Source organism: Prunus avium, chromosome 1, assembly GCF_965620075.1.
Source record: "Prunus avium chromosome 1, drPruAviu1.hap1.1, whole genome shotgun sequence".
In the NCBI taxonomy this organism is placed as follows: domain Eukaryota; kingdom Viridiplantae; phylum Streptophyta; class Magnoliopsida; order Rosales; family Rosaceae; genus Prunus; species Prunus avium.
Genome location: NC_142284.1, coordinates 3,955,133 through 3,983,128, shown reverse-complemented (window position 1 = coordinate 3,983,128; position 27,996 = coordinate 3,955,133). Strand labels below are relative to the sequence as shown.

Below are 27,996 nucleotides of genomic sequence, written 5' to 3'. Positions count from 1 at the left end.
TTTGAATTTTGAAATTCATCCGAAAATTGAACCCAAAAATCTTATCCGGAAATTTTATCCGATTATGAATAGTCGTGACACGTAGGAACCCAGAAATCTTATCCGAAAATATTATCCAAATTAATTATTGAGGTAAAAAAATTTGTGAAAAAAACAAAAAGATGAATAGTAATTGCCCTTAGCCATGGCAACGGGTGGAAACACAAAATTTACTATTTGCAAGGGCAACCACTATTCACGTGAATAGTGGCTGCCCTAGCCCCCCCCTTTGCCATGGCAAGGGGCAAATGGGTGGAGTTGCTCTTATGGGTGGAGATGCTCTAACAGTGAAATAAACAAAGGCATGATGCTCACAAGCTCAAATATTCATAATTGACAACAGACACGAAAAAGGAATACAAATACAAGGTTTCATCAAGGAAATTTTAATATAATACAATCATTTCAGTTGTGTAATATAAATGTACTTTTGGACAACCACTAGACCCAAAAACTTATAACGAACTTTGAATTACTTGACCACATCTTTGCTCCTCTTGATTTTCACAGAGCATTTCTTTCTTCTCCAGGTAAGTTCAGCTTCGCACGTGCTCACTCTGCTGCAGAGCTTCGACATACTCACTTCCTTCCTACCTGCAGCTCGCTACCATAACACACATCCAGCAGTTTACTTGACTTGCCCAAAAAAAAAAAAAAGCTGGCTAAAAATGGAGAAAGAAAACATAGCTAAACAAGGGAGCCCATATTCTCTTGGCTTTTCTAGTTTAATATTCTCTCGATGCTTCATTTTATAACTAATAAACACAAACCAAACCATTCATTTCGCTTTAAAATGCACCCATTTAGCTTTAAAATTTAAAATTTAAAATAAAGAAATTACCTTGCCATCACAGCATCAGTGGTGGTTATAAGTCGTCTGGTTCTCCAATTACAAGGGAAGGTACATGTCGAATTTTATAGAAATCCTCTCCATCTTCCTCAATCCGATGGTGGAGTTCTCTAGGCATCCTTCTAATGGTTAATTCCTGGAGATTAGTAAGATATCTCAGCCCATTTGGAAGTGTAGTCAATCCCCCGCAATATTCAATTTTCAATCGACAGAGACGAGGCATGGCTCCTTCCTCTACTCTCCACTTTGTTATTTCGTCCATGCCAATAACATCAAGAAATTTAAGAGAAGGAAAGCCTCCTTTTGAGAAAATCAGTATCTTTGTGCTCTTGTGGAAAGCGTCCATTAAAAGGTGCAGAGTTGTTAGGTTTGGCAGCTTTTCTAGTATTCCCATTTGGTCCTTATCGAGACCACATTCAATCAATTGTAACTTGGTGAGGTTTGGATAGTTGTGGAGCTCTTCCGGTAATTTTGCGATTGGCCCTTCCAACCTCAATTTGTATATACCCCGACAGCTTGATACTATTTGCATAGCTTGCTCTTCACCGCTATTGTTGTCCACAAACACAATTAGAGATCGGATACGGTTAAGCGTGCTGCTTGTAAATTTTAAGATTTCCTCCAGATTTTGCAAAGAGCTTGACACTCTTATTCTCAGTTTTCTAAGATTGGTTAATCTACTAACATCTTTCATATCACAATACCCAGTTGAAAGGCTATCTAAGGTCTGTAGATGGCCAAGAGTAGACAGCTCCAGCTTACCATTTGCTTCGTAAATCATGGGTAAATATAAATCTATTAATTGTTTCATCTTCATTATCACATTTGGGATGACCATGTTGGGATATAGAACACGAAAATCAAGAGTCTGCAAGCATACTAAATTACCTAGGGATGGCGGAAACGTTTCTATTTTGCTCCCCCTCACACTTAGAAACCTTAAGTGTACCATATTTCCAATTTCACTTGGCAAGTCTACTTCTACTTTATAAAGACCTTCAACCTTCAAAACTCTAAGCACCTTGAAATCCTTCAACGGAGATAGTGATCCTTTTTCACTTTTTGGAATCCATTCTCTTAGGCCAAAGAATAATAGAGACCTTACGTGACCATTTGTTTCATCTCTTGAAGAAACCAACCTATCTGTGTTCTCATCCAAGTAAATTCCAAATCTTCGAATTTTCCCCAATTGTGCTGCCTTGGCTGCCACAGAAGAAGTAAATGGATTAGCTGCCTCAGTTTCTTGCAAAGAATAGTTAATTTGGAGAAAGCATTCCTCATTCGCCTTTAACAAACACATGTCTCGTACAAGATCATGGATTCGGCAACCTTTAATTGTCCCAGTTGAACCACTTGTTCCCACTTGAACCAAACACCTTTCCACCAACTCACTTAAACAATCACGTGCTATATCCTCCATTGTGTCCCCCAAACCATGTCTTTTTCGTCTCAAAGAGATAAGACCTTCTGCCACCCATAACTTAGTCAATTCGCTCACCCGAAACTCAGAGTCTTCACGATAATGACCTAAATATAAAAAACATGGTTTTAAGTAATATGGTAGGTCATCATAACTCAATGCCAACACTTGTGATACACCTTCATATTCTTCTTCATGACCCATGCCTTTGCTTATGTATTCATGAACATTCTCATACACTCTCTTCCATTCTCTAACGGTGTTTCTTCTGGCTAGAACTCCGGCAAGCACAATGATAGCTAATGGCAAACCTTTACAATGTTGGAGCATCTTCATCCCTAATTCTCTCTTCTTTGTGAAAATTCCCAAATCTGAAAAATAAGAAAGAAATAAAATCAAATACGTACTTGTAGTATGAGCAATTGGCGTGCATATCCTTTGCTCGAATGGTTAAAAATTAAAATTGTGAAATCCCGAAATTTACTAATATCCTTTGTCTTATTATAAGTTTGGATTTTTTTAATACATACCAAATGAAAAAAATTCAAACATTAAATCTGGACCAACACAAAATATGTGTGGGATTTCGTTGGATTGAAGAGAAGGTGGAGAAAATTTTGAATTTTCTAGCATTGTCCTCATTATTGTTTGCAATTGCATAAGATAAATTTCCATCTTGCTACCTAACAAATGTGTGACCAAGTAAGGCAGTTAATAAAATTGCTACATGTTCTTTTCTATTTTATTATTTTTGCAAAGAATTGCTACATTGTTCGACAATATTAAAAAATTGTAAAATCCCAACAATGACTGGAAAAAAGAAAAAACACTACATAAGTTGTGTCATATGCAATGTAATGGTTTCTATGTGGCTTGCTATATAAGTAAGGGTGAGAAAATACCGATATCAGCCTTTTCAGATATTGCTTTCTTCTCAAGTAGTTTCCAACTATCATTCTCATTCAGTGGCTGGAGTTTGTGGAGAAAAGCATTTCTATTTGGGAGCGTGGCTACTGCTTGATTGCGTGTAGTAAGTAATATTGTGCTCTGTGTTTCCACAATTGGAAATGCAGCCTTCAAAAGATTCCATGTCTCGATTCTCCATATGTCATCAAGGATCACCAAACATTTCATTTCTTGTAAAACACGGAAAAGCTTCGTTGCTATTTCATCATCTCTCATGTCCTTAACTTCTTGTCTTTGTTCCTTGGTAGCGGAAATGAGTTCAATTAAAATTCCCTCCGAAACATTTCTTACTTGATACCGTTGAGATACACAGACCCAAGCAAAACTACGAAAATGCTGCTTTACTTTTTTGTGATGATAAACCTTTCTTGCAAGGGTGGTCTTCCCTAAACCGCCCATACCCCAAATAGATACAACTTGATGACGATTTTTATCTTTCACTAAATGCATAACCAATTCTTCAACGTTGGACTCTAACCCAACAACATCACGTTCAACAGCATGAGAATAACTTTGCCTTAACCTCTGATGCAATTGCAAGGAAGATTCACCGTCATTACTGTCTCTGTCCCTTATTATTTCCTTTATGTTATACTTCTGCAAATTCGACCTCAAATCAGAAATTTTGGTGGTGATATTCTCAATTTCTTTCCCAATCCTGTGAACATCAACCCCTTCCTTGAAGATGCAGGCAAATCTTCTCAAAACATTCTCCACAGCTCTTTTCTTCTTGGAAACCACTTTCAAGCCATAAGTTTGGATGACATCCTCCAAATCATAAGCAGCATCTCTAATCTTGGCAACCCAAATACGGACTGTTTCATCTCGTCCTTGTCTTGCATCTGCATCTTTGAGGAAGCCCTGCATCAATTGTAGCTCAGTTTGTGCGACCTCAACTTGATGGCTGACTCCAGACAAGAACTTGGCTTCCTGAATGGTGAAGTCTCTGACACTTTCGAGCACAAAGGAAACAACTGCCTCAGCCATTCTCTCTACCACTTACTCTCTCTTCGCCAAAACGAAAACAACAACTAAAACTCCAGATCTAATTTGCAGCCAACAAGAACTCATCAACTTTGTCGTTTTCTGACCACCTTGTTTTAAAATATAATGTAATGCAAGCTGTAGTAGGTGAACCAAAATTAGTTTTAGATTGATTTAGCAATTTCTATCTGTCTATGTCCAGTAAACTAATAAATAATCGTCCCAACATCTCTAAAAATTAAAAAAATAATAATAATAGTCAACATTGGCGTTCGCTGACCACCTTCCTCATCAATTATATATATTTGTGCAACCACTTGTATCGCACACACCAGATCACTAAAGGGTCTGCAAAGTACCGCCCCAATATAAAAAGGATCTATGCTGGATGTTCAAAACCCTTCATCTCTAAGATAAGGTAGTCAAGCATCTGATAGATCGAATTAGAACAAGGATATTGAAATCCACCAAGTCATTGGTGTAGAAAAGGATTGCACGTAAAGAGTTATTCATATATTATTTTCTTTTGTCTTAAGAACACATTACAATTCGGTGGTTTAGTTATTATGTGTTTTTGTTTGGGCAATAAATATGGAGAAGGAATCCAACATTCCAAGCAACATCTGTCAATCATATACGCTAATAAGGATAACAGGGCCTCTTTATGCTTGCTTGATGAAAGTGGGAGGTATGACTCTCCAGAATACGCCAACGTTGATTTCAAACCAGATTTCAAGGTGTCTTCCCTAATGGAAGTTCACTCGCTATTGGAAGCACATTTTGATCCTCAAACCTGTGCGGACAATCTTCACATTCAATGGAGAAGAAGCCTTATTAGTAGTCTGTACGCATTATCTAGAAAAGAACTAGGTAAAAATAAAAAATAAAAATCAAACGCCCACCGTGGGGCTCGAACCCACGACCACAAGGTTAAGAGCCTTGCGCTCTACCAACTGAGCTAGACGGGCTTGTTGCCATTGTTGTCGTTTTCCTCACTGAAGGTGGTGTCTTTTTTATGTGGCGCCAAATGTAACGGCTTGTTTCTTCCTCTTTATATAAACAAACTCCCTCCATTTTCCTGTGCAACTTGCAAATCAAATTCCAAATCCCTGAGCTTCCTAGAAACCAAGATTCAGAGAAACCAAACGCCATGAACCACCACCACCACCAAAACCATCCACCATCTTCCTTGCCCAGCAACCCTAACCCAGAACCAGACCCTTCTCTCCCTTGCAATGGCTACCACAAGATCTCTCTCCCTCTTCTTCGCCGCTGCATGTCCGATCCTTGCAACCCTCCTTCTGCCACCGCCTCCAACCCATCATTCTTTGATCCTTCTCTTTCCTCTGCTTCTCGCTGTGGCGGTTCTCTGCCCAATTTCACTCCTCCGTACTCTCCTGATCGCCACCACTGCCCCAAGACTCCATCCCATTCCCCGACTCATGCACTGCCTCCCCTGCCTCCTCCTCACACCTTCCGCCGCTCCGTCTCTGACATCAATCCCTCTCCTTCCAAGGCCTCCTCACGCTTCTCTACCTCCTCCCAAGACCTGGGCACCGACATTGACACTCCCAATTCCAAGGTCGGAAAATTTTCTTGAATTTCGTTCTCTAATGTTCTAATCTGTGAAAAGCTTGAGTCTTTCTTTCTTTTTGGGGTTTCTGCTGATATGGGTTTTGGGGAGTTTTATGTTGTAATCTGTGAGAAAGCTCGATTCTTCATTGTTTTATTTTTGAGTTGTCATTGAAAAGGGTTTGGGGAAAACAGTTGTTGCAGAGGCTGAGGAGGATGAAGGATCGCCTCAGAGAGATGAGCCATTGGTGCCAGCAACTGATGCGTGCAGAGGACTTGATGGAAGAAGATGAAGATGAGCAACAGCAGGCAGTGGAAGAAGACGCACAAGTACAGGCTGTTGATGCCACTGATCAAGGTATTGGGTTCTCTGTTTAGTTTTCAAGAATACTGGGTTTCCCACAAACAAGATCACAAAGAAAATGAAAAAACAGATAGAAATATGATTTCTTGGGTCTTAATAATCTAACATCAAGATAGAAAATTTGATTTCTCTTCCATTTTTCGTGGCTTTCTAACCGATCAATCAAACCAATCACTCACTCTGTATTCTCAGATGTCACTGTGACAAAGCCTATCAGTTCCTTCTCAGTGGAGGAGAGTGTTACTACAAGCTCAGGTAGATATCCATTTCCCAGTTATCCAATCATTCTTGGGTTTGGATTTTTCATACCCAATTCAGTCACACTGGTCTCATTCTTAGGTTGTTCCATTCTTGATCATAGTTTCCAGATGTCAATTTTCTTAAGACATTCTTTTTGGCTGAAGCACTGACGTACAAATTCTTTCTGATGTCAGTTTTACAAATGAATAAAGTTTCCTGATTCTCTTGCGAATGAATGTATGATCCTTCTTCTTTTGAGGCCATGAGTGAAATTTTGAGTTGAAAAATCATTCTTCTTTTAGATTATTTGATTTATATTCTCAGGAACCAAAAGAATTAAAGATAGGTATCTCAGAAACATCTGAATTGTTAGGCATCTCAGAAACATTTTCATGCTGATTTCAGTCATTTTGCATATCTCGCAACTGAATGGGAGTAGACTAATTATAATCTTACTCCACCTTCAGCAATTCTGAGCATGTGCATGCAGTGGTACCAGTGTGTACCTTACTTTATATATTTTGGTATGCTTTGTTCAGTGAAAGATTTTCTTTAAAAAAACAACAAAAAGTCAAAGGAAAACTTAGAAATCAATAATGGTCTCGTCTTGAGTAAAGGGTACTCAAAAGAATGAGACTTTTGCTTACATGAGGGGCACTTTCCCCTGGGGTTTGCTCTCGTCTTCTTGAATGAAGAAATGAAAAATAGGGTGAACATTACAAACATAGCGCTATGAATTAGTTATAGTTTTTGTTAAATTGCAAAAGGAGTTTTTGTTAATCCCTAATATGATCTTGTTCAAGTCTCCCCCTGAGGAGAATTCAAATTGTTTGTGCTCATACTCATGATGCCTACTTAAGATGTCTTTAGAAAAATATGAGAGACGTGTTTTTGGATTCCGTATGAAAGAATCTCCCAGTTTCTTGCATTTTCTTCAACAAATTGTCTATTTCTCATAAAAAGTGGGTTATTAATGTCTTTAGATTAAATCACAGGGAATTTCTCCCTTCAAATGTCTTTAGATTCCCATTTTCTTGCCATCCCCTCTCCCTCTTTCTTCACTTTTTGTTATTTTTGATACAGTACTCATCATGATTCATGCGTACGTTTTGGACAATTAAAACTTTTTGGACAACTAAAATATGGTTCCTCATATAGCCAACTTATACTTTCTGCTCTTGCTGAATCAACCCCATCCCTTCTTTCTTTCTTGACTGAATCAACCCATCTTGAGGCTTGTTAACGTTCTTTTTACTCAGTAGTGGACTTTGATATCTTATTTTCTGTGTTATGGTTGCTGCAGTTGACATTTTCTCCAGCTCTGAGCAGGGAATTTCGACCTTACAAACCGGATCCAGCTCCACTACTGCATATATGTTCAGCTTGGGAAGTTAAACCTAGTGAAATAATGATGGTTGGAGATTCCCTTAAAGATGATGTGAGTGCTTGTGTTTCTTTTACTTCTTTTCAAAGTATGTTTTCTGTGATGCTCTTGCTATATCTTTAAGAATGTGATCCAGGATAAATGGGCCTTGTTTTCTTCAATTGTAGTTTCTGTGACAGAGCTGAAGTTATTGCATCATGTTAAATGGTGCTGAACTTTGCAAAAACCAGTCAGTATGTTGTAATATAACTTTTGTTTTACAAATCACATATGTATATACGATCGGTGCTGAGCTCCTATCACATAACGAAAACGGAAACAGAAGAATAGTAGGAGTTCCAGAGCTATGAGGTGCTTGATGTAAAACTTGGTAGAACAAGTACCATCTAACAGCCTCCTTTCCTTCGTTGTCCAAGTGCACAAGGTACTGGTAGCTTAAGCCACGAAAATAAAGAAAGAAAAATAAAAAGCCTGATTGATATTCTCCTTTGTGTGGCACAAAATTTTCAGAAATATGCTAACTCTAAATTGGTGATGAGATGTTGTATTAATAATTGGCACAAATTAATGTGCTTCTTATCTAATTAAAAATACCCCGGAAGTGTATGAATTTATTTGAGTATAAATTTGTAAATACAGGATCGTTCCCACGAGGAATTGGAGGCTTATACAAAGGTCTAGTTTGAGTACGTAAAGAACACTTATTTACCACAACACAAAGGTAAAATACAAATCAAATACTAGAAATGAGTAAAGAAAAGTAAAAGAAATGAAACAAAACAAGAAACCAAAGGTAAAACACAATTATCATTTTGTATCACTCATGTATCACTTATGTATCGTCATTGTATCGCTTCTTTATCACCCGTGGTACTGTAGCACTTTTAGGTCAAAGAAGAATTTATGAACTTTATGTGTTTTCTAGTTTTGACTTCTATCCCCTTTTTTGACTTGTAACTTTCAAACCGTTAATTCAAATTTTACGTTCTTTACATGGTTGGATTCAACACAGAAAAATGAAGAACAAACTCAGACCAAATGTCAAAAGCAGTTACAGAATTGTACAGAATGCAATAAAAAGAACATTCAAAGTTTTAAACAACAAACACAAACAAAAAAGGGGAGGGGGTGTTTTTGATTCAAGTGACCTAATTCTAAAGCTTAAATGTAATCGAACTCTAATTTTAACAAGATTAATGCATGTGAATATCAAAGTGTAACTTAATATGGTGACAAACACTAGGGTTTTTGGAATCCACCTTAAATAATCCTACTCATGTTTATAGATACTCAAGTTATGAATTCTAGATACATTGATGAAGATTTTCACAATCAAGACTAGGTTTAGTGGCTCAAGACGCATTAATTCTCTCTAAGATAAGTAAAATGCGTGTTTAGTGCTACAATACTTCTGTTTCCTACACAATCAATGCAGGTGTGTTTAGTACTTCGATTTAATAATATAAAGAAACCCATTAAGTTTGAAGAGAATATGAGCATCACAAAACCCTATGATATTTACATTAGACATTCAAGAAACCAATTCACATGAATTATTTTTACTCCATCAATTAGTTGCTTAGGAAAACATGAAGATACATATAATCTCAACAATCTCAATAAGCATGCTATCAAGGGTGATCAATCAAAGAAAACATACATCAAGAACAAATTAATTTAGTGAAGAGGAATTCATCAACAACATCTAGAGATCCATAAACTCAAGCATCAAAACAATAGAGTATTCATGTTTAGGGCTTTAACCTAAGCCCTAGCTATGGGGTTTAGTTCTTCATACTTATTACAAACACAAATTCTAAATATAACTAGAAAGAGTTTACAGATTTTGTGAAGGTGAAAGCACAAAAGCCTTCAATGGTGGAATGCCTCCTTCATCTTCTCTTGGGTATTGCTGTTTTGCTTGGCTACTCCTTGCTTTTCAGAAAACTCCTCACAGTGTCTCGAACGATCAGTTGATTTCGTCCCCCTAGCTGCCCTCTCTCCCTTGCCAACTCACCAATCCATAGGATACTTCCTTTTTTCCTAAAGCTAGGTAGGCTAATGTCCCCATTTCATCATTTCTTTGAATTTTATACCTTAAGAGGGATCCAACTAGCTAGAATGAGATCCCAGCTTACCGAGGTAAAATATTGTTACCAAGTGGTGTGGTAATAAGTAGAAAAGGGAGGGTGACATCCAATGGAGGTAAAGGTAGTCCAAACCATAATTCCAAAGTTAGGATCATGCTGGATATGTTGACTAGGCTATACTTATTCAATCGAGCTCAAATTCAGATATGTTGTATTAACATCCATTAGAACAAGTTTAATGAAGAGCTTCACCTCATTCGAGCACTGGAGCATGGTGATCCTTGGTCAATAAGTTGACCTATGAAAATGAGCAAAACCAGAATTCATATTCAATAATGCACTTTTAGCTCACATTTATTCCAACCAAAGTAAAATTTATAAAAACAAGAAAAATGGAAGCAAAATGCTATAAAATGTCAAGCACTAACTCAAAACATTAAGTGAATGACATGATAAATCATGGATAAAAATGAACCTAACATGAGACTCAGGCGAACTCTAGCCTCCTACTTTCTTTTCCATAAAACCAAGAGTATCTTCTTTTGTTAGAGAACATGAGAAAATGACATGATACGTATAACCATCGACAAAAATTGTCACATCATTTTGTACAACCTTTTTTTTAATCTCTAATGTCCCTTGCTAATAACAATTTGACTTAGTGGCATGCAATCTTTACTTTGTTGGAAGTCCTTGGAACTCAAATTTCACAGACGGCAATTGTTTCTGAATAGAAAAAGAAAAAGATCTCTAAAATCTCTTGTGCAGTAATTACATGTCGAACGAATCTACCAATCATTTTTTTAAAATTTTCCCACCTGCAGCTGGCAAGGATTTTGTAAAATCATATCATATGGCACATGGGACCAATTTGGGAATGCTGACCGTGAAATAAACAAAGGCATGATGCCCACGGGATCAAATATTCATAATTGAAAATAGACATGAAAGAGGAATACAAATACAAGGTTTCATCAAGGACTCAAATATTCATAATTTGAGTTGTGTAATATAAATGTACTGTTCGACAACCATTAGACTCAGACTTATAACGAACTTTGAATTACTTGACCACATCTTTGTTCCTCTTGATTTTCACAGAGGATTTCTTTCTTCTTCATGTAAGTTCAGCTTCGCACGTGCTCACTCTGCTACAGAGCTTCGACATACTCGGTTCCTTCCTTCTTGCAGCTAGCTACCATAACACAAATTCAGCAGTTTACTTGACTTTATTAAAAAAAAGAATCCAATGGTGCTGTATCGTAACAAGCCTTGAACAAGGATATACTATTCCCATGAAACTACGAAAACTTGAATTCAGAATGCGATGGAATTATAAATGGTCAATAAACAAGGAAAACTAGATGTAAAGAAGTAATGGTGCAAAAAAAAAAGAAAAAAAGCAAAGATATTTGGAAATTGGGAAATGATAAGGCTTGGGAGTCAGGACTCACAAAGAAAACAAATCAAATATTATTATAGGATATTTAGAATTTGGAATGCGTTAGAATTATCAGTTGTCTCAAAATAATCAATCAAAATGGACAAAGAAAACATAGCTAAACAGGGACCCCATATTTTTCTCTGCTCTCGGTGTTTCATTTTATAACTAACAAACACAAACCAAACCACCCATTTTCGCTTTAAAATGGACCCATTTTTTAAAAAAAATTAAAAATTAAAAGAAAGAAATTAACTTGCCATCATTGCATCATAGCTAAAAATAGCCAGACAGTTGTCGTCCTCGATTGTAGTCGTCCTCGTATGGTTCTCCAATTACAAGGGAAGGTACATGTTGAATTTTATAGAAATCCTCTCCATCTTCCTCAATCCGATAGTGGAGTTCTCTACACATCTTTCTAATGGTTAATTCCCTGAGATTAGTAAGATATCTCAACCCATCTGGAAGTGTAGTCAATCCCAAGCAATATTCAATTTCTAATCGACAGAGACGAGGCATGGCTCCTTCCTCTACACTCCACTCTGTTATTTCGGGCAAATAATGAAAGGAAAGATATTCAAGAGAAGGAAAGCCTCCTTTGGAGAAAAAAACCAGTATCTTTGTATCCTCTTCCAAAGCGTTTGCTAGCTTCAAAATTGTTAGGTTTGGCAGCTTCTCTAGTATTTCCATTTGGTCCTCCTTGAGATCACACCTACACAATTGTAACTTGGTGAGGTTTGGATAGTTGTGGAGCTCTTTCGGTAATTCTGTCATTGGCCCATCCAACTTCAATTTGTATATACCCCGACAGCTTGATACTATTTGCATAGCTTGCTCTTCACTGCTATTAGAATAGTAGTTCACAAACACAATTAGAGACCGGATACAGTTAAGCGTGCTGCCTGCAGATTTTAAGATTTCCTCCAGATTTTGCAAAGAGCTTGACCCTCTTATTGTCAGTTTTCTAAGATTGGTTAATCTACCAACATCTTTCAAATCACAATACTCAATTGAAAGGTTATATAAGGTTTGTAGATGGCCAAGAGTAGACAGCTGCAAGTTACCATTTGCTCTGTATAATACGGGTAAATATAAATGTCTTAATTGTTTCATCTTCATTACCACATTTGGGATGACCATGTCGAAAGTCAGAACACGAAAATCAAGAGTTTGCAAGCATACTAAATTACCTAGGGATGGAGGAAACATTTTTATATAGCTATCCTTCAAGCTTAGAAACCTTAAGTGTACCATATTTCCAATTTCACTTGGCAACTCAACTCCTACTTGATAAAGACCTTCAACCTTCAAAACTCTAAGCACTTTGAAATCTTTCAAAGGAGATAGTAATCCTTCTATACTTTTTGGCATCCATTCTCTTTGGCCAAAGAACAATAGAGACCTTACGAGCCCATTTGTTTCATCTCTTGAAGAAACCAACCTATCTGCCTTCTCATCCACATAAATTGCAAGTCTTCGAATTTTCCCCAATTGTGATGCCTCGGCTGCCACAGAAGAAGTAGTTTCTGGCAAAGAATAGTTAATTTGCAGAAAGCATTCCTCTTTTGCCTTTAACAAACACATGTCTCGTACAAGATCATGGATTCGACAACCTTTAATTGTCCCATTTGAACCACTTGTTCCCACTTGAACCAAACACCTTTCCACCAACTCACTTAACCAATCACGTGCTATATCCTCCATTGTTTTCTCGGAACCATGTCTTTGTTGTCTCAAGGAGATAAGACCTTCTGCCACCCATAATTTAGTTAATTGGCTCACCAAAAATTCAGAGTCTTCAGGATAATGACCTAAATATAAAAAACATGGTTTTAAGTAATACGGTAGGTCATCATAACTTAATGCCAAAACCCATGATGCACCTTCATATTCTTCTTCATGACCTATCCCTTTCCTTATGTATTCATGAACATTCTCATGCACTATCTCCCACTCTCTATCAGTGTTTTTTCTTGCTAGAACTCCGGCAAGCACAATAATGGCTAATGGCAAACCTTTACAATGTCGAAGCATATTCGTTCCTAATTCTCTCTTTTTTGTGCACATTCCCAAATCTAAAAATAAGAGAGAGAAAAAAAAATCAAATACATTCTTGTAGTATGAGCATGCCAAGGAACAAAAACAAGAAATTAAGGACATGACAGATGATGAAATAGCAAAGGATGCCAATTAAGACATTTATATTGTGAAATCCCAAAATTTACTAATATCCTTTGTCTTATTTTAAGTTTGGATTTTATAACACATGCCAAATGGAGAACATTCAAAAATTAAATCTGGACCAACACAAAAAAGTTCGGGATATGTTTGGATTTAAGAGAAGTTTGGGAGAAAATTTTGAATTGTCTAGCATTGTCCTGATTATTATTTACAATTGCAAAAGATAAATTATCTGCTACCTAACAAATATGTGACCACTAAGGCAGTTTATAATTACTACTTGTTCTTCTTTTTTTTTGTTTTGCCAAAAATTGCTACATGTAATATTAAAAAATTGTAATGGTTTCTATGTGGCTTGCTTATAAGTAAGAAGCTGGAAAAAAAAAAAAAAAAAAAAAAAGTAAGGGTGAGAAAATACCGATATCAGCCCTTCCAGATATTACTATCTTCTCAAATAGTTCCCAGCTCTTTTTCTCAGTTAGTGCCTGGAGTTCGTGGAGAAAAGCATTTCTATTTGGGGGCAAAGCTACTGCTTGATTGCGTGTAGTAAGCAGTAGTGTGCTCTCTGTTTTCACATTTGGAAATGCATCCTTCAAAAGATTCCATGTCTCGATTCTCCATATGTCATCAAGTATCACCAAACATCTCATTTCTTGTAGAACAAGGAAAAGCTTCTTTGCTATTTCATCATCTGTCATGTCCTTAATTTCTTGTTTTTGTTCCTTGGTAGCAGAAATGAGTTTAATTAAAATTCCTTCCCAAACATTTCTTACTTGAAAACGTTGAGATACACAGACCCAAGCAAGACTATGAAAATGCTGGCTAACTTTTTTGTGATGATAAAGTTGTCTTGCAAGGGTGGTCTTCCCTAAACCGCCCATACCCCAAACAGATACAACTTGATGACGATTTTCATCTTTCAATAAATGCATAACCAATTCTTCAACGTTGGACTCTAACCCAACAACATCACGTTCAACAACATGAGAGTAACTTCTCCTTAGCCTCTCTTGCAATTGCAAGAAAGATTCACCACCACTGTTGTCCCTGTCCCTTATTTCCCTTATGTTGTAACTCTGCAAACTTGATCTCAACGTCGAAATTTTGGTAGTGATATTCTCAATTTCTGCCCCAATTCTGTGAACATCAACCCCTTCCTTGAAGACGCAGGCAAATCTTTTGAGAACATTCTTGAGGCCTCTTTTCTTCTTCTTGGAATCCACTTCCAAGCCATAAGTTTGGATGACATCCTCCAAATCATAAGCAGTATCTCTAATCTTGGCAACCCAAATACGGACTGTTTCATCTTGTCCTTGTCTTGCATCTGCGTCTTTGAGGAATCCCTGCATGAATTCTAGCTCAGTTTGTGCAGCTTCAACTTGACGGCTGACTCCAGACAAGAACTTGGCTTCCTGAATGGTGAAGTCTCTGACACTTTCAAGCACAAAGGAAACAACTGCCTCAGCCATTCTCTCTACTACTTACTCTCTCTTCTCCAAAACGAAAACAACAACTAAACCACCAGATCTAATTGGCAGATTGGTCTAATTTGCAGCCAATTGGTTCAATTTGAACCCAACAAGAACTCATCAACTTTGTCGTTTTCTGACCGCCTTGTTCTAAATTATGATGCAATGCTGTAGTAGGTGAATCACCTCGTTTTCAACGCAATTTCCATCTGTCTGTGTGTCTATATGTCCAGTAAAAAGACAAATCAACCACTTGTATCGCACACACCAGAGAACCTTTAGGAATAGTCAAATAAATTATTTTTCCATAATTTGTCCATAAATTATGTTTCATCTTGTCCTTGTGAAATTCCAAAATTTACTAATATCAGCCCTTCCAGATATCGCTATCTCAAATAGTTCCCAGCTGTTTTTCTCATTTAGTGGCTGGAGTTCGTGGAGAAAAGCATTTCTATTCGGGGGCAAAGCTACTGCTTGATTGCGTGTTGTAAGCAATATTGTGCTCTCTATTTTCACATTTGAAAATGCATCCTTCAAAAGATTTCATATCACGATTCTCCATATGTCATCAAATTTTTGTTTTGCAAAAAATTGCTACATAAAATTATTAAATTCACAACAAAATGACCAGATATTATAATCCCACGCGCTTTGCTGCTCTACCAGCCTTGCATTCTGTGCCTGCCGTGCGTGTGAAACTCCCAACAGTTGTCCAAAAACGGACGGTCATATACGGAGCGTCCAATCCAACATCTCATATTCAGTCCCAATCAGTCCAATCCAACACCATGAAACAGACAAAGACAAACACACCTCCAAAAACAAGGCATCCATCAGCCTCAGGCTGAGCTAGAGAAGGAGGACGCTATGCTCCTCTCTCTCTCTCTCTCTCTCTCTCTCTCTCTCTCTCTCTCTCTCTCCCTCTCTCTCCCTGTACTTCAAAATTACTAAAGGAAAATGCTAGAGGCACCAACTTTGGGCACCAACTTGGGCACTAACTCTCTAATAGAGTGTGGGACCCGTTGTATTGGCAGGCTCCACCTCTATTAGAGAGTTGGTGCCCAAGTTGGTGCCCAAAGTTGGTGCCTCTAGCACCACCCATTACTAAAACCCTTCACTATAGTGGCGGACGCAGGATTGTGTCGCCATGGGGTCATAGTGTAAAGTCTCGAAATTTTGTCAAGAAGAAAATAACACTAAAAAATACAAGTTATAATTGTCCACTAGAACTAGAACTACCATAGGCACTTGCACTAGAACTACCCGGGTTAGACTCACTATCCATAGGCACTTTTCTCTTAAAAATCATTCCATGATAATTTTTTCTACACATAAATTAATTAAATCCATCAATTATAAACCCACACAACAACATTAATATATTGAATCAATTAATTAAATACATTAGAGAGGGAAATCATAAAGACTAATCTATATTGAATTAATTAATTAATATATTGAATCAACAACATTAATTTTTTCTTGACGTGGTTGGCGACGGCGGCAGGGTGGAGGTTGGGGATTAGTTAGGTTTTTAGAGGAGAGGGAATTTTGAAGAAAAAAAAATTAGGTTTTGGGAAGAACTGATTCTGCTGGGAGGAAGAAGAATCAGGTAGAGATGGGCTGGGGTTCTTTGTTTTTTGGGGGAAAAAAAAAAAAAACATGGCTCAAAACGACGTCGTTTTGAAGCCAGGTTTTTTTAAAAAAAAATTAACACGCCTGGACCAAAACGGCGTCGTTTTGGCCAGGCGGCTTTAAAAAAAACAGAAGCACGCGCGCGCGCAAGGCAGGCGCTGCCTGCGCAAACTTCTTCTTCTTCCTCTGCTAGGCATTTCATCGAGCACTTGGTGTGCGCCATGGGGTCACACACCAGCCAGCCATGGGGTCACACCATTCCTCCCCCACTGCAATTCCCAGCTGCCATGGGGTCAACTGACCCCATTTGTCCCTCTGTGCATCCGCCCCTGACTACAGTGATACACCTTTCTAGATCTCTCCATTAGCAACAAGCATATTCTTTCTTCTTCTTAGAGCGATTCAGCTGCCAGCTTATATTATTTATTAAAATAACAAAGTCTCTGTCTTATTAAAATAACAAAGTCTCTGTCTTTTCCACACTTCTACTTTTCCTCATTGTTTCACCCTTACTGCATATACAATAGAAGCATGTAGAGAGTTTTATAGAGGCACCTCATTTCCATTTCTTTCTTGGTTTTGCATTTTTCTTTTTAAAAGTACCAAATTAGTAAATATACCATGATTTATTCATCAGTTTCTTCTGAAAATCCATGGACAACAATCAGCCCAAAAGTCCTCAGACCTTCAACAAAGCAACGTCCTTTTCACTTAAGGGAGCTTCTATAATGAGGAGCTAATTTGAGGAGGTTATGTGAGGAGACCCATCTCACCATCAAAAGGGGTGTGGATCCCCCAATGCACCCCCCCCATGTACTTTGTTTTTAGTTATTGATGGTGAGATTTCACCTCCTCAAATAACCTCCTTAAATTAGCTCCTCATTCTAGCCTTTCCGTTCACTTAAATCCTATCCTTAGTTTTCATTGCCAAAACCCAGACACCATTAACAGCCCAAAACCCAACAGAACAGAACCCAAAACCCACCTCAGAAGCCCATCTTGATAAACCCAACTCAAGTTATTTACAGAAAAACCAAGAGGAGCAGGATTCATGAGGAAAGAAGATGCTTTCCCCAGCTGGGTGGCCAGCAAATGTTGTGTCTTAAATGTTAAGTCATATTGTTTGTGCTTTTTGTTCAGGTTGCTTGTTTATGTTGTTTTTATTCTTTCCTTTGCTTGGTTTTGCTTTCTTGCTCTTTTCTTCCCATTTTGATTATGCTAGAGATTCTATTTGTCTCTTCCATGTGCATAATTTCTTTGGTTAATCTGTGGAAACAAAAACTTATTAGATTCCTAAATATAAGGAAACTTCTCTTTAAATTCGACAAATTCTACTGCTTTTTGTGCTCATATCCCCGTAAAAGGTAGCTTAACCTTATGCTGCTTTCCTTGCAAGTTGCAACAATATTGAAGTGGAACCTAAAAACACTGTTTAATGGTGTGTTAACATAGGTATCAATCAGAAAGTAATATGAACCATTTGGAAAGGCAATTAAAAAAAAGGGTATAACCTGCAGAAAAACTAACTGAAATAACAACAAGCTCTAACTCATTAAGCACTAACCTGCAGAAAAACTAACTCTGATACACAAAGATCTTCTACCTTCTGCAAGCTCTAGATTACCGACTCTCAATGGGGCTCGAGTACTGTTTTGGTGCATGCTCTTGTGAAGGCAGGGACATCTGTATTAATACTATTAGCTGGTGGAAATCTGATTGGATTCTCCCATTAGAAACCCAATTAGAATATAACTTGTACCCCTAGCATCTGTACACTTATGTCAATATTAATAGGATTAGGATTCCTAAACTCATAAGGATTCTTTATTCACATCTGTATGAGTTTACTGGACGAGTTTGTATTAATCTCTATGTCTGCAAACATGAGTTCAAGATTGATTCAATGACTGTGATGTCCTATACAAGCTTACACAGGCGACTACTCAAGCCTGCCTTTTGGAATTCTGGTACAGTTCATTGCGGCTTTACTTCCTTTAGGATGGCTTTGTAATTTACCCATGTCAAGCTGTTGTTGGGAAGGAGAGGAAGAGAGGTTTGAGTAGAAGAAGTCAGAAAAGTAGAAGGTTCAGTAGAGTGGTATATGGTTCAGTTTTTATCTACAGACGCGAGAGAGAATCTGAGGCATAAAAGTGAAAGAACTACTTTTATTTTCTGATCAACACTTGTTTTCATAAAGCCGATTGAAAGTGGGAGCAATATGCAGGATTACTCGAAAGTGGAACTGCAACCTGAAAGTGGAAGAAGTAGAGGAAGGAGCTAGTAGAAAATTTCTACTAGAAACCAGTTACCAAGAACCTAGCCAAATGATTTGGGAGACATTAATCAAATTTCCCACCCAATATATTTGTGGAATGGTTTGAACCCATACAAATGTGGTGTTAGAGTTAAAAGTAGCAAAAATAAAAAATATAAATTAAACGCCCACCGTGGGGCTCGAACCCACGACCACAAGGTTAAGAGCCTTGCGCTCTACCAACTGAGCTAGACGGGCTTGTTGCTATTATTGTCGTTTTCCTCTTGTTATACTGAAGCACGTGCCTTTTTTATGTGGCGCCAAATGTAACAGCTTGTTTAACTGTCATCTGTTGACTGATCAGTGTGGTTGTTTTACCCATTAAACTTCTCTTCCTCTCTATATAAACAAACTCCCTACATTTTCCTCTGTAACTTGCAAATCAAATTCCAAATCTCTGAGCTTCCTAGAAACCAAGAATCAGAGAAACCAAACACCATGAACCACCACCACCACCAAAACCATCTACCATCTTCCTTGCCCAGCAACCCTAACCCAGAACCAGACCCTTCTCTCCCTTGCAATGGCTACCACAAGATCTCTCTCCCTCTTCTTCGCCGCTGCATGTCCGATCCTTGCAACCCTCCTTCTGCCACCGCCTCCAACCCATCATTCTTTGATCCTTCTCTTTCCTCTGCTTCTCGCTGTGGCGGTTCTCTGCCCAATTTCACTCCTCCGTACTCTCCTGATGGCCACCACTGCCCCAAGACTCCATCCCATTCCCCGACTCATGTACTGCCTCCCCTGCCTCCTCCTCACACCTTCCGCCGCTCCGTCTCGGATATCAATCCCTCTCCTGCCAAGGTCTCCTCACGCTTCTCCACCTCCTCCCAAGACCTGGGCACCGACATTGACACTCCCAATTCCAAGGTCGGAAAATTTTCTTGAATTTCATTCTCTAATGTTCTAATCTGTGAAAAGCTTGAGTCTTTCTCTCTTTTTGGGGTTTTTGCTGATATGGGTTTTGGGGAGTTTTATGTTGTAATCTGTGAGAAAGCTCGGTTCTTTATTGTTTTATTTTTGAGTTGTTATTGAAATGGGTTTGGGGAAAACTGTTGTTGCAGAGGCTGAGGAGGATGAAGGATCGCCTCAGAGAGATGAGCCATTGGTGCCAGCAACTGATGCGTGAAGAGGACTTGATGGAAGAAGATGAAGATGAGCAACAGCAGGCAGTGGAAGAAGAAGCACAAGTACAGGCTGTTGATGCCACTGATCAAGATTTTCATAACAATACTGGTGCTGCTGAGGTATTGGGTTCTCTGTTTAGTTTTCAAGAATACCGGGTTTCCCACAAACAAGATCACAAAGAAAATGAAAAAAAAGATAGAAATATGATTTCTTGGGTCTTAATAATCTAACATCAAGTTCAAGATAGAAAATTTGATTTCTCTTCCATATTTCATGGCTTTCTAACCGATCAATGAAACCAATCACTAACTTTGTATTTTCAGATTCTTGAATATGTGAATTAAGCATTTTTGTTGTTGTGGCAGGATGAGTGTGAGAAAGAATTTGCTGAATCTGTGAGCGTGGAGAAGAAGGATGACTGCTTGGTCATTCACTTCAGGTGTCACTGTGACAAAGCCTATCAGTTCCTTCTCAGTGGAGGAGAGTGTTACTACAAGCTCATGTAGATATCCATTTCCCAGTTATCCAATCATTCTTGGGTTCGGATTTTTCATACCCAATTCAGTCACACTGGTCTCATTCTTAGGTTGTTCCATTCTTGATCATAGTTTCCAGATGTCAATTCTCTTAAGACATTCTTTTTGGCTGAAGCACTGATGTACAAATTCTTTCTGATGTCAGTTTTTCAAATGAATAAAGTTTACTGATTCTCTTGTGAATGAATGTATGATCCTTCTTTTGAGGCCATGAGTGAAATTTTGAGTTGAAAAATCATTCTGCTTTTATATGATTTGATTTATATTCTCAGGAACCAAAAGAATCAAAGATAGGTATCTCAGAAACATCTGAATAGTTAGGCATCTCAGAAACATTTTCATGCTGATTTCAGTCATTTTGCATATCTCGCAACTGAATGGGAGTAGACTAATTATAATCTTGCTCCACCTTCAGCAATTCTGAGCATGTGCATGCAGTGGTACCAGTGTGTACCTTACTTTATATATTTGGGTTTGCTTTGTTCAGTGAATGCTAACCGTGAAATAAACGAAGGCATGATGCCCAGGGGCTCAAATATTCATAATTAAAAATAGACACGATCTGGGCACTGTCTTGGAGAGAGGCTCGGGGAAATAGACATGTCTGTGAAAGTGCGGACTACCTGCACCTGAATAGAAAACCCTATGAAGCTTCACTGTTCCCTGGAATTGGCTTGAAAGAGGAATACAACTACAAGGTTCGACATACTTTCTCAATTTCAGGTCCTACCCACAGCTACCATAACAAAAATTCAGTAGTTTACTTGTGAAAATTGCATTCCAATACGAACATTGTAGTAAAATCGTAATAAATTTCCAAAAGAAAAACACTCATTTCAATATTGTACGTGCAGTTTATCGAGTATGCCAAAAAATGTATATATTTAAACTTTGTGTTTTATGTTTTTACAAAAAGAACTAGAAAAAATCATATTATTGCTTATGGACTCGAGTTTTCTAATTGTTGTTCAAAGATTCTGAAATGCACATAAATATTCAACTCTTACTTGATTGACTTCAAAAAGAACATTTAAATCTAATGGTGATATATTTTAACATGCCTTGAAATATTATTATAAGATTCCCACGGAACCACCGAAAACTTGAATTTGGAATGCGATAGAATTATCATAATGTGCTCTCGGTGTCGGTGTCAGTGCTTCATTTTATAAGTAATAAAATAAGGAAATTAAACCTGTTGGCTTTTAGATTATTAAGCTTCTCACTCACAACTCACAAGCACAAGAAAAAATTTTAAAAAAGAAATTACCTTGCCATCATAGCATCGGTGTTGGGTTTCACCGCGGTTCTCCAATTACAAGGGAAGGTACATGTTGAATTTTATAGAAATCCTCTCTATCTTCCTCAATCTGATGGTGGAGTTCTCTAGGCATCCTTCTAATAGTTAATTCCCTGAGATTAGTAAGATATCTCAGCCCATCTGGAAGTGTCGTCAATCCCCTGCAATTTTCGATGTGCAATCGGCAGAGACTGGGCATGGCTCCTTCCTCTACCCTCCACTCTGTTATTTCGGCCAAATTATGAACATCAAGAAATTGAAGAGAAGGAAAGCCTCCTTTGGAGAAAACCAGTATCTTTGTATTCTCATGGAAAGCTTGATATTGAAGGCAGAGAGTTGTTAGGTTTGGCAGCTTCTGTAGTATTCCCATTTGGTCCTCCTTGAGACCACACCTATACAATTCTAACTTGGTGAGGTTTGTATAGTTGTGAAGCTCTTTCGGTAATTCTGCGATTGGCCCTTCCAACTTCAATTTGTATATACCCCGACAGCTTAATACTATTTGAATAGCTTGCTCTTCACCGCTATTCATTTTGTTATCCACAAGTAGAGACCGGATACGGTTAAGCGTGCTACCTGTAGATTTTAAGATTTCCTCCAGATTTTGCAAAGAGCTTGACACTCTTATTCTCAGTTTTCTAAGATTGGTTAATCTACCAACATCTTTCAAATCACAATACTCACTTGAAAGGTTATATAAGGTCTGTAGATGGCCAAGAGAAGACAGCTCCAGCTTACCCTTTACTCTGTAATACCATGGTAAATATAAATGTCTTAATTGTTTCATCTTCATTATCACATTTGGGATGACCATGTCGTCATAAAGTGATGAAACACGAAAATCAAGAGTTTGCAAGCATACTAAATTACCTAGGGATGGCGGAAACCTTTTTATTTGGCTATGCCTCACACTTAGAAACCTTAAGTGTAACATATTTCCAATTTCACTTGGCAACTCTAATTCTACTTTATCAAGACCTTCAACCTTCAAAACTCTAAGCACTTTGAAATCCTTCAACGGAGATAGTAATCCTTTTTCACTTTTTGGCATCCATTCTTCTAGGCCAAAGAATAATAGAGACCTTAAGTGCCCATTTGTTTCATCTCTTGAAGAAACCAACTTATTTGCCTTCTCATCCAAGTAAATTGCAAGTCTTCGAATTTTCCCCAATTGTGTTGCCTCGGCTGCCACTGAAGAAGTATTTTCCTGCAAAGAATACTTAATCTGGAGAAAGCTTTCTTCTTTTGCCTTTAACAAACACATGTCTCGTACAAGATCATGGATTCGACAACTTTTAATTGTCCCAGTTGAACCACTTGTTCCCACTTGAACCAAGCACCTTTCCACCAACTCACTTAAGCAATCACGTGCTATATCCTCCATTGTTTTCTCCGAACCATGTCTCTTTTGTCTCAAGAAGATAAGACATTCTGCCACCCATAACTTAGTCAATGTGCTTACCGGAATAATACAATCTTCAGGATAATGACCTAAATATAAAAAACATGGTTTGAAGTGATACGGTAGGTCATCATAACTCAATGCCAAGACCCATGATGCACCTTCATATTCTTCTTCATGACCTATCCCTTTCCTTATGTATTCATGAACATTCTCATGCACTCTCTCCCACTCTCTAACAGTGTTTTTTCTTGCTAGAACTCCGGCAAGCACAATAATGGCTAATGGCAAACCTTTACAATGTTGAAGCATATTTGTTCCTAATTCTCTTTTCTTTTTGTACATTCCCAAATCTAAAAATAAGAAGAAAAAAAAAATCAAATACATTCTTGTAGTATGAGCATGCCAAGGAACAAAAACAAGAAATTAAGGACATGACAGATGATGAAATAGCAAAGGATGCCAATTAAGACATTTAAATTGTGAAATCCCGAAATTTACTAATATCCGTCGTCTTATTATAAGTTTGGATTTTCTAACACATACCAAACATTCAAAAATTAAATCTGGACCAACACAAAAAAGTTTGGGATATGTTTGGATTTAAGAGAAGGTTGGGAGAAAATTTTGAATTGTCTAGCATTGTCCTTATTATTATTTGCAATTGCATAAGATAAATCATCTGCTACCAAACAAATATGTGACCAAGTAAGGCAGTTTATAAAATTGCAGTTACCACTTGCTCTCTTTTTTTTTTCCTTCCAAAAATTGCTACATGTTTGACAATATTAAAAAATTGTAAAGAGTAATATGCAATGTAATGGTTTCTATGTGGCTCGCTATATAACTAAGAACCTGGAAAAGAAAAGAGTAAGGGTGAGAAAATACCGATATCAGCCTTTTCAGATATTGCTTTCTTCTCAAGTAATTTCCAACTCTCATTCTCATTGAGTGGTTGGAGTTTGTGGAGAAAAGCATTTCTATTTGGGAGCGTGGCTACTGCTTGATTGCGTGTAGTAAGCAATATTGTGCTCTCTGTTTCCACATTTGGAAATGCAGCCTTCAAAAGATTCCATGTCTCGATTCTCCATATGTCATCAAGTATCACCAAACATCTCATTTCTTGCAGAAGAAGGAAAAGCTTCTTTGCTATTTCATCATCTGTCATGTCCTTAATTTCTTGTTTTTTTTCCTTGGTAGCAGAAATGAGTTCAATTAAACTTCCCTCCCAAACATTTCTTACTTGACACCGTTGAGATACACAGACCCAAGCAAAACTATGAAAATGTTGCCTTACTTTTTTGTCATGATAAAGCTGTCTTGCAAGGGTGGTCTTCCCTAAACCGCCCATACCCCAAATAGATACAACTCGATGACGATTTTTATCTTTCACTAAATGCATAACCAATTCTTCAACGTTGGACTCTAATCCAACAACATCACGTTCAACAACATGAGAATAACTTCTCCTTAGCCTCTCATGCAATTGCAAGGAAGATTCACCACCAACACCACCGTCTCTGTCCGTTGTTAGTTCCTTTATGTTATACTTCTGCAAACTTGACCTCAAATCAGAAATTCTGGTGGTGATATTCTCAATTTCGTTCCCAATCCTGTGAACATCAACCCCTTCCTTGAAGATGCAGGCAAATCTTTTGAAAACATTCTTGAGGCCTCTTTTCTTCTTGGAAACCACTTTCAAGCCATAAGTTTGGATGACATCCTCCAAATCATAAGCAGCATCTCTAATCTTGGCAACCCAAATACGGACTGTTTCATCTTGTCCTTGTCTTGCATCTGCATCTTTGAGGAAGCCCTGCATCAATTGTAGCTCAGTTTGTGCGACCTCAATTTGATGGCTGACTCCAGACAAGAACTTGGCTTCCTGAGTTGTGAATTCTCTTACATTTTGGAGCACAAATGAAACAACTGCCTCAGCCATGCTCTCTGCTGCTTACTCTCTCTTTTGCTAAAACGAAAACAACAACTAAACCTTCAGATCTAATTTCCAGCCAATTGGGTCAATCTGAACCCAACAAGAACTCATCAACTTTGTCGTTTTCTGACCACCTTGTTCTAAAATATAATGTAATATGTAAGCTGTAGTAGGTGAACCAGGATTAGTTTTAGATTGATTTAGCAATTTCTATCTGTCTATGTCCAGTAAACTAATAAATAATCGTCCCAACATCTCTAAAAATTAAAATAATAATAATAATAGTCAACATTGGCGTTTGCTGACCACCTTCCTCATCAATAATATATATTTGTGCAACCACTGTATCGCACACACCAGACAACCTTCAGGAATCTTCAAATAAATTATTCTTCCATAATTGGTGCAAGTTGTATAATTTAATCACTTTCTCTTTAACCATTTATTAGTTCATTTTCTTTAAGAACTTATTTTTATTTTTTTCCAACTTTGCCTGAGTCGTTAATTCTACTCACCAGAATACGCGGGAGGTATTCTGAGTCGTTAATTTAATCACTTCCATAATTGCTTGCTTGATGCAAGTGGAAGGTATGACTCTCCAGAATATGTCAACGTCGATTTCAAACCAGATTTCAAGGTGTCTTCCGTAATGGAAGTTTTCACTCGCTATTGGAAGCACATTTTGACCTGTCACCTTGATCCTCAAACCTGTTGCGGACAATCTTCACATTCGATCTAGAAGAGGCCTTATTAGTAGTCTGTACGCATTATCTAGAAAAGAACTAGGTTGCAGCACTTGTTGTATGGCTTGCTCTTTGCTCCCCGAAACGATTAGAAGCAAAGAAACTGCAACCTGAAAGTGAAAGAAGAAGAGGAAGGAACTAGTAGAAAATTAGCAAAAAGAAGAAGAAGAAGTGGAATGGTTTGAACCCATACAAATGTGGTGTTAGAGTTAAAAGTAGCAAAAATATAAAATAAAAATCAAACGCCCACCGTGGGGCTCGAACCCACGACCACAAGGTTAAGAGCCTTGCGCTCTACCAACTGAGCTAGACGGGCTTGTTGCTATTATTGTCGTTTTCCTCTTGTTATTCTGAAGCAAGTGCCTTTTTTATGTGGCGCCAAATGTAACAGCTTGTTTAACAGTCATCTGTTGACTGATCAGTGCGGTTGTTTTACCCATTAAACTTCTCTTCCTCTCTATATAAACAAACTCCCTCCATTTTCCTCTGTTGACTGATCAGGTGTCACTGTGACAAAGCCTATCAGTTCCTTCTCAGTGGAGGAGAGTGTTACTACAAGCTCATGTAGATATCCATTTTCCCAGTTATCCAATCATTCTTGGGTTCGGATTTTTCATACCCAATTCAGTCACACTGGTCTCATTCTTAGGTTGTTCCATTCTTGATCATAGTTTCCAGATGTCAATTCTCTTAAGACATTCTTTTTGGCTGAAGCACTGATGTACAAATTCTTTCTGATGTCAGTTTTGCAAATGAATAAAGTTTCCTGATTCTCTTGCGAATGAATGTATGATCCTTCTTCTTTTGAGGCCATGAGTGAAATTTTGAGTTGAAAAATCATTCTGCTTTTATATGATTTGATTTATATTCTCAGGAACCAAAAGAATTAAAGATAGGTATCTCAGAAACATCTGAATAGTTAGGCATCTCAGCATCATTTTCATGCTGATTTCAGTCATTTGCATATCTTGCAACTGAATGGGAGCAGACTAATTATAATCTTACTCCACCTTTAGCAATTCTGAGCATGTGCATGCAGTGGTGCCAGTATGTACCTTACTTTATATATTTGGGTTTGCTTTGTTCAGTGAAAGATTTTCTTTGAAAAAACAACAAAAAGTCAGAGGAAAACTTAGAAATCATTAATGGTCTCGTCTTGAGTAAAGGGTACTCAAAAGAATGAGACTTTTGCTTACATGAGGGGCACTTTCCCCTGGGGTTTGCTCTCGTCTTCTTGAATGAAGAAATGAAAAATAGGGTGAACATTACAACCATAACGCTATGAATTAGTTATAGTTTTGGTGACAACATTGCAATAAGTGGTAGCATTTGGAAATTAGAGGACGTTACATGCATCAATTGCACATTGTATTACTCTTGTTTTTAAGCAAAGATGATTTTTTTTTTTTAGTACAAGTGATTGGCCTTAAGCCCTATGGGCGAGGTTCAGAAACCCCATGCACCCAACAATGTTTGTGTATAATGCAATGTTAGTTGAGAAGTATGTTGTTACACACCAAATTTCTTTATGAAGTCATATTTCCTAAATAATGTGTGTGTCAGTCATTTAGTTAAATTCAGGCCAAAGATTTCATTTATCTTCAACAATTAAGACGTTGACATGTGTGCATACACATGAGAGAGAAATTTTAAGATTTGATTGTCACACTATCACGTGATGTTATCAATTCATGTGTATATAGGTGAATGAGAGACTTTATACATCATGAATCTAGAATATAATATTAACATATGGATACATGCATTATAATATAAATTTATTAACATTCGATCCTTTGGCATCAAAGTTCTATACTCACCTTCCTCCATTACCTTAGTGAAAATGGCGAATTTTTCAGCTGCATTTAAAATTCCATCATGACAGTAATTTTGCTCTTTCTTTGATCTTAATATTATAAATCTGCAGACATGAATTAAGTCAATTGGTTAGAGCCGTGAGCTAACCCTTCTTTTATACCCAAATTCGAATCCTGCTCCTTAA

General features: G+C 37.7%; 5 protein-coding genes and 3 non-coding genes across 10 annotated transcripts; 2 read left to right on the top strand and 6 right to left on the bottom strand.

Annotated features, from left to right (window-relative positions):
* Nucleotides 1-363: 363 nt before the first annotated feature.
* On the bottom strand, nucleotides 364-4,324 carry LOC148297164 (putative disease resistance protein At1g50180). Its single transcript, XM_088246654.1, has 3 exons — nucleotides 3,212-4,324; nucleotides 881-2,680; nucleotides 364-643 (listed from the first exon to the last, which is right to left on the bottom strand). The coding sequence occupies exons 1-2, from the start codon at nucleotides 4,260-4,262 to the stop codon at nucleotides 906-908; spliced, it is 2,826 nt and encodes a 941-aa protein (XP_088102780.1). The 5' UTR covers nucleotides 4,263-4,324; the 3' UTR covers nucleotides 364-643; nucleotides 881-905.
* An 828-nt stretch (nucleotides 4,325-5,152) lies between these two features.
* On the top strand, nucleotides 5,153-8,083 carry LOC110750872 (uncharacterized). Of its 3 annotated transcripts, none has more exons than XM_021951249.2 (4): nucleotides 5,153-5,841; nucleotides 6,036-6,189; nucleotides 6,388-6,450; nucleotides 7,739-8,083. In XM_021951249.2, exons 1-4 carry the CDS (start codon nucleotides 5,410-5,412, stop codon nucleotides 7,828-7,830), a joined length of 741 nt encoding a protein of 246 aa, XP_021806941.2. In that variant the 5' UTR covers nucleotides 5,153-5,409; the 3' UTR covers nucleotides 7,831-8,083. The 3 variants fall into 3 exon arrangements, with proteins under 3 accessions (XP_021806941.2, XP_021806939.2, XP_088111929.1); XM_021951247.2 differs by having other exon boundaries at nucleotides 5,164-5,841; nucleotides 6,027-6,189; XM_088255803.1 differs by lacking the exon at nucleotides 6,388-6,450 and having other exon boundaries at nucleotides 5,169-5,841; nucleotides 6,027-6,189.
* Nucleotides 5,155-5,227, bottom strand: TRNAK-CUU (transfer RNA lysine (anticodon CUU)). Its single transcript has one exon. It is a non-coding gene; the product is annotated as a tRNA-Lys (tRNA).
* Nucleotides 8,084-11,319: 3,236 nt separating the features above from the next.
* Nucleotides 11,320-15,191, bottom strand: LOC110750890 (putative disease resistance protein At1g50180). Its single transcript, XM_021951272.2, has 2 exons — nucleotides 13,950-15,191; nucleotides 11,320-13,425 (listed from the first exon to the last, which is right to left on the bottom strand). Exons 1-2 carry the CDS (start codon nucleotides 14,998-15,000, stop codon nucleotides 11,627-11,629), a joined length of 2,850 nt encoding a protein of 949 aa, XP_021806964.2. The 5' UTR covers nucleotides 15,001-15,191; the 3' UTR covers nucleotides 11,320-11,626.
* Nucleotides 15,192-19,074: 3,883 nt separating this feature from the next.
* Nucleotides 19,075-19,147, bottom strand: TRNAK-CUU (transfer RNA lysine (anticodon CUU)). The gene has a single exon. It is a non-coding gene; the product is annotated as a tRNA-Lys (tRNA).
* Nucleotides 19,148-19,291: 144 nt separating this feature from the next.
* LOC110750873 (uncharacterized) lies at nucleotides 19,292-20,796 on the top strand. The gene is made up of 3 exons (XM_021951250.2): nucleotides 19,292-19,819; nucleotides 20,014-20,196; nucleotides 20,443-20,796. Exons 1-3 carry the CDS (start codon nucleotides 19,388-19,390, stop codon nucleotides 20,581-20,583), a joined length of 756 nt encoding a protein of 251 aa, XP_021806942.1. The 5' UTR covers nucleotides 19,292-19,387; the 3' UTR covers nucleotides 20,584-20,796.
* Nucleotides 20,797-21,536: 740 nt separating this feature from the next.
* LOC110750889 (putative disease resistance protein At1g50180) lies at nucleotides 21,537-25,383 on the bottom strand. Its single transcript, XM_021951271.2, has 2 exons — nucleotides 24,204-25,383; nucleotides 21,537-23,668 (listed from the first exon to the last, which is right to left on the bottom strand). The coding sequence occupies exons 1-2, from the start codon at nucleotides 25,255-25,257 to the stop codon at nucleotides 21,912-21,914; spliced, it is 2,811 nt and encodes a 936-aa protein (XP_021806963.2). The 5' UTR covers nucleotides 25,258-25,383; the 3' UTR covers nucleotides 21,537-21,911.
* An 854-nt stretch (nucleotides 25,384-26,237) lies between these two features.
* TRNAK-CUU (transfer RNA lysine (anticodon CUU)) lies at nucleotides 26,238-26,310 on the bottom strand. Its single transcript has one exon. It is a non-coding gene; the product is annotated as a tRNA-Lys (tRNA).
* Between the last annotated feature and the right edge of the window lie 1,686 nt (nucleotides 26,311-27,996).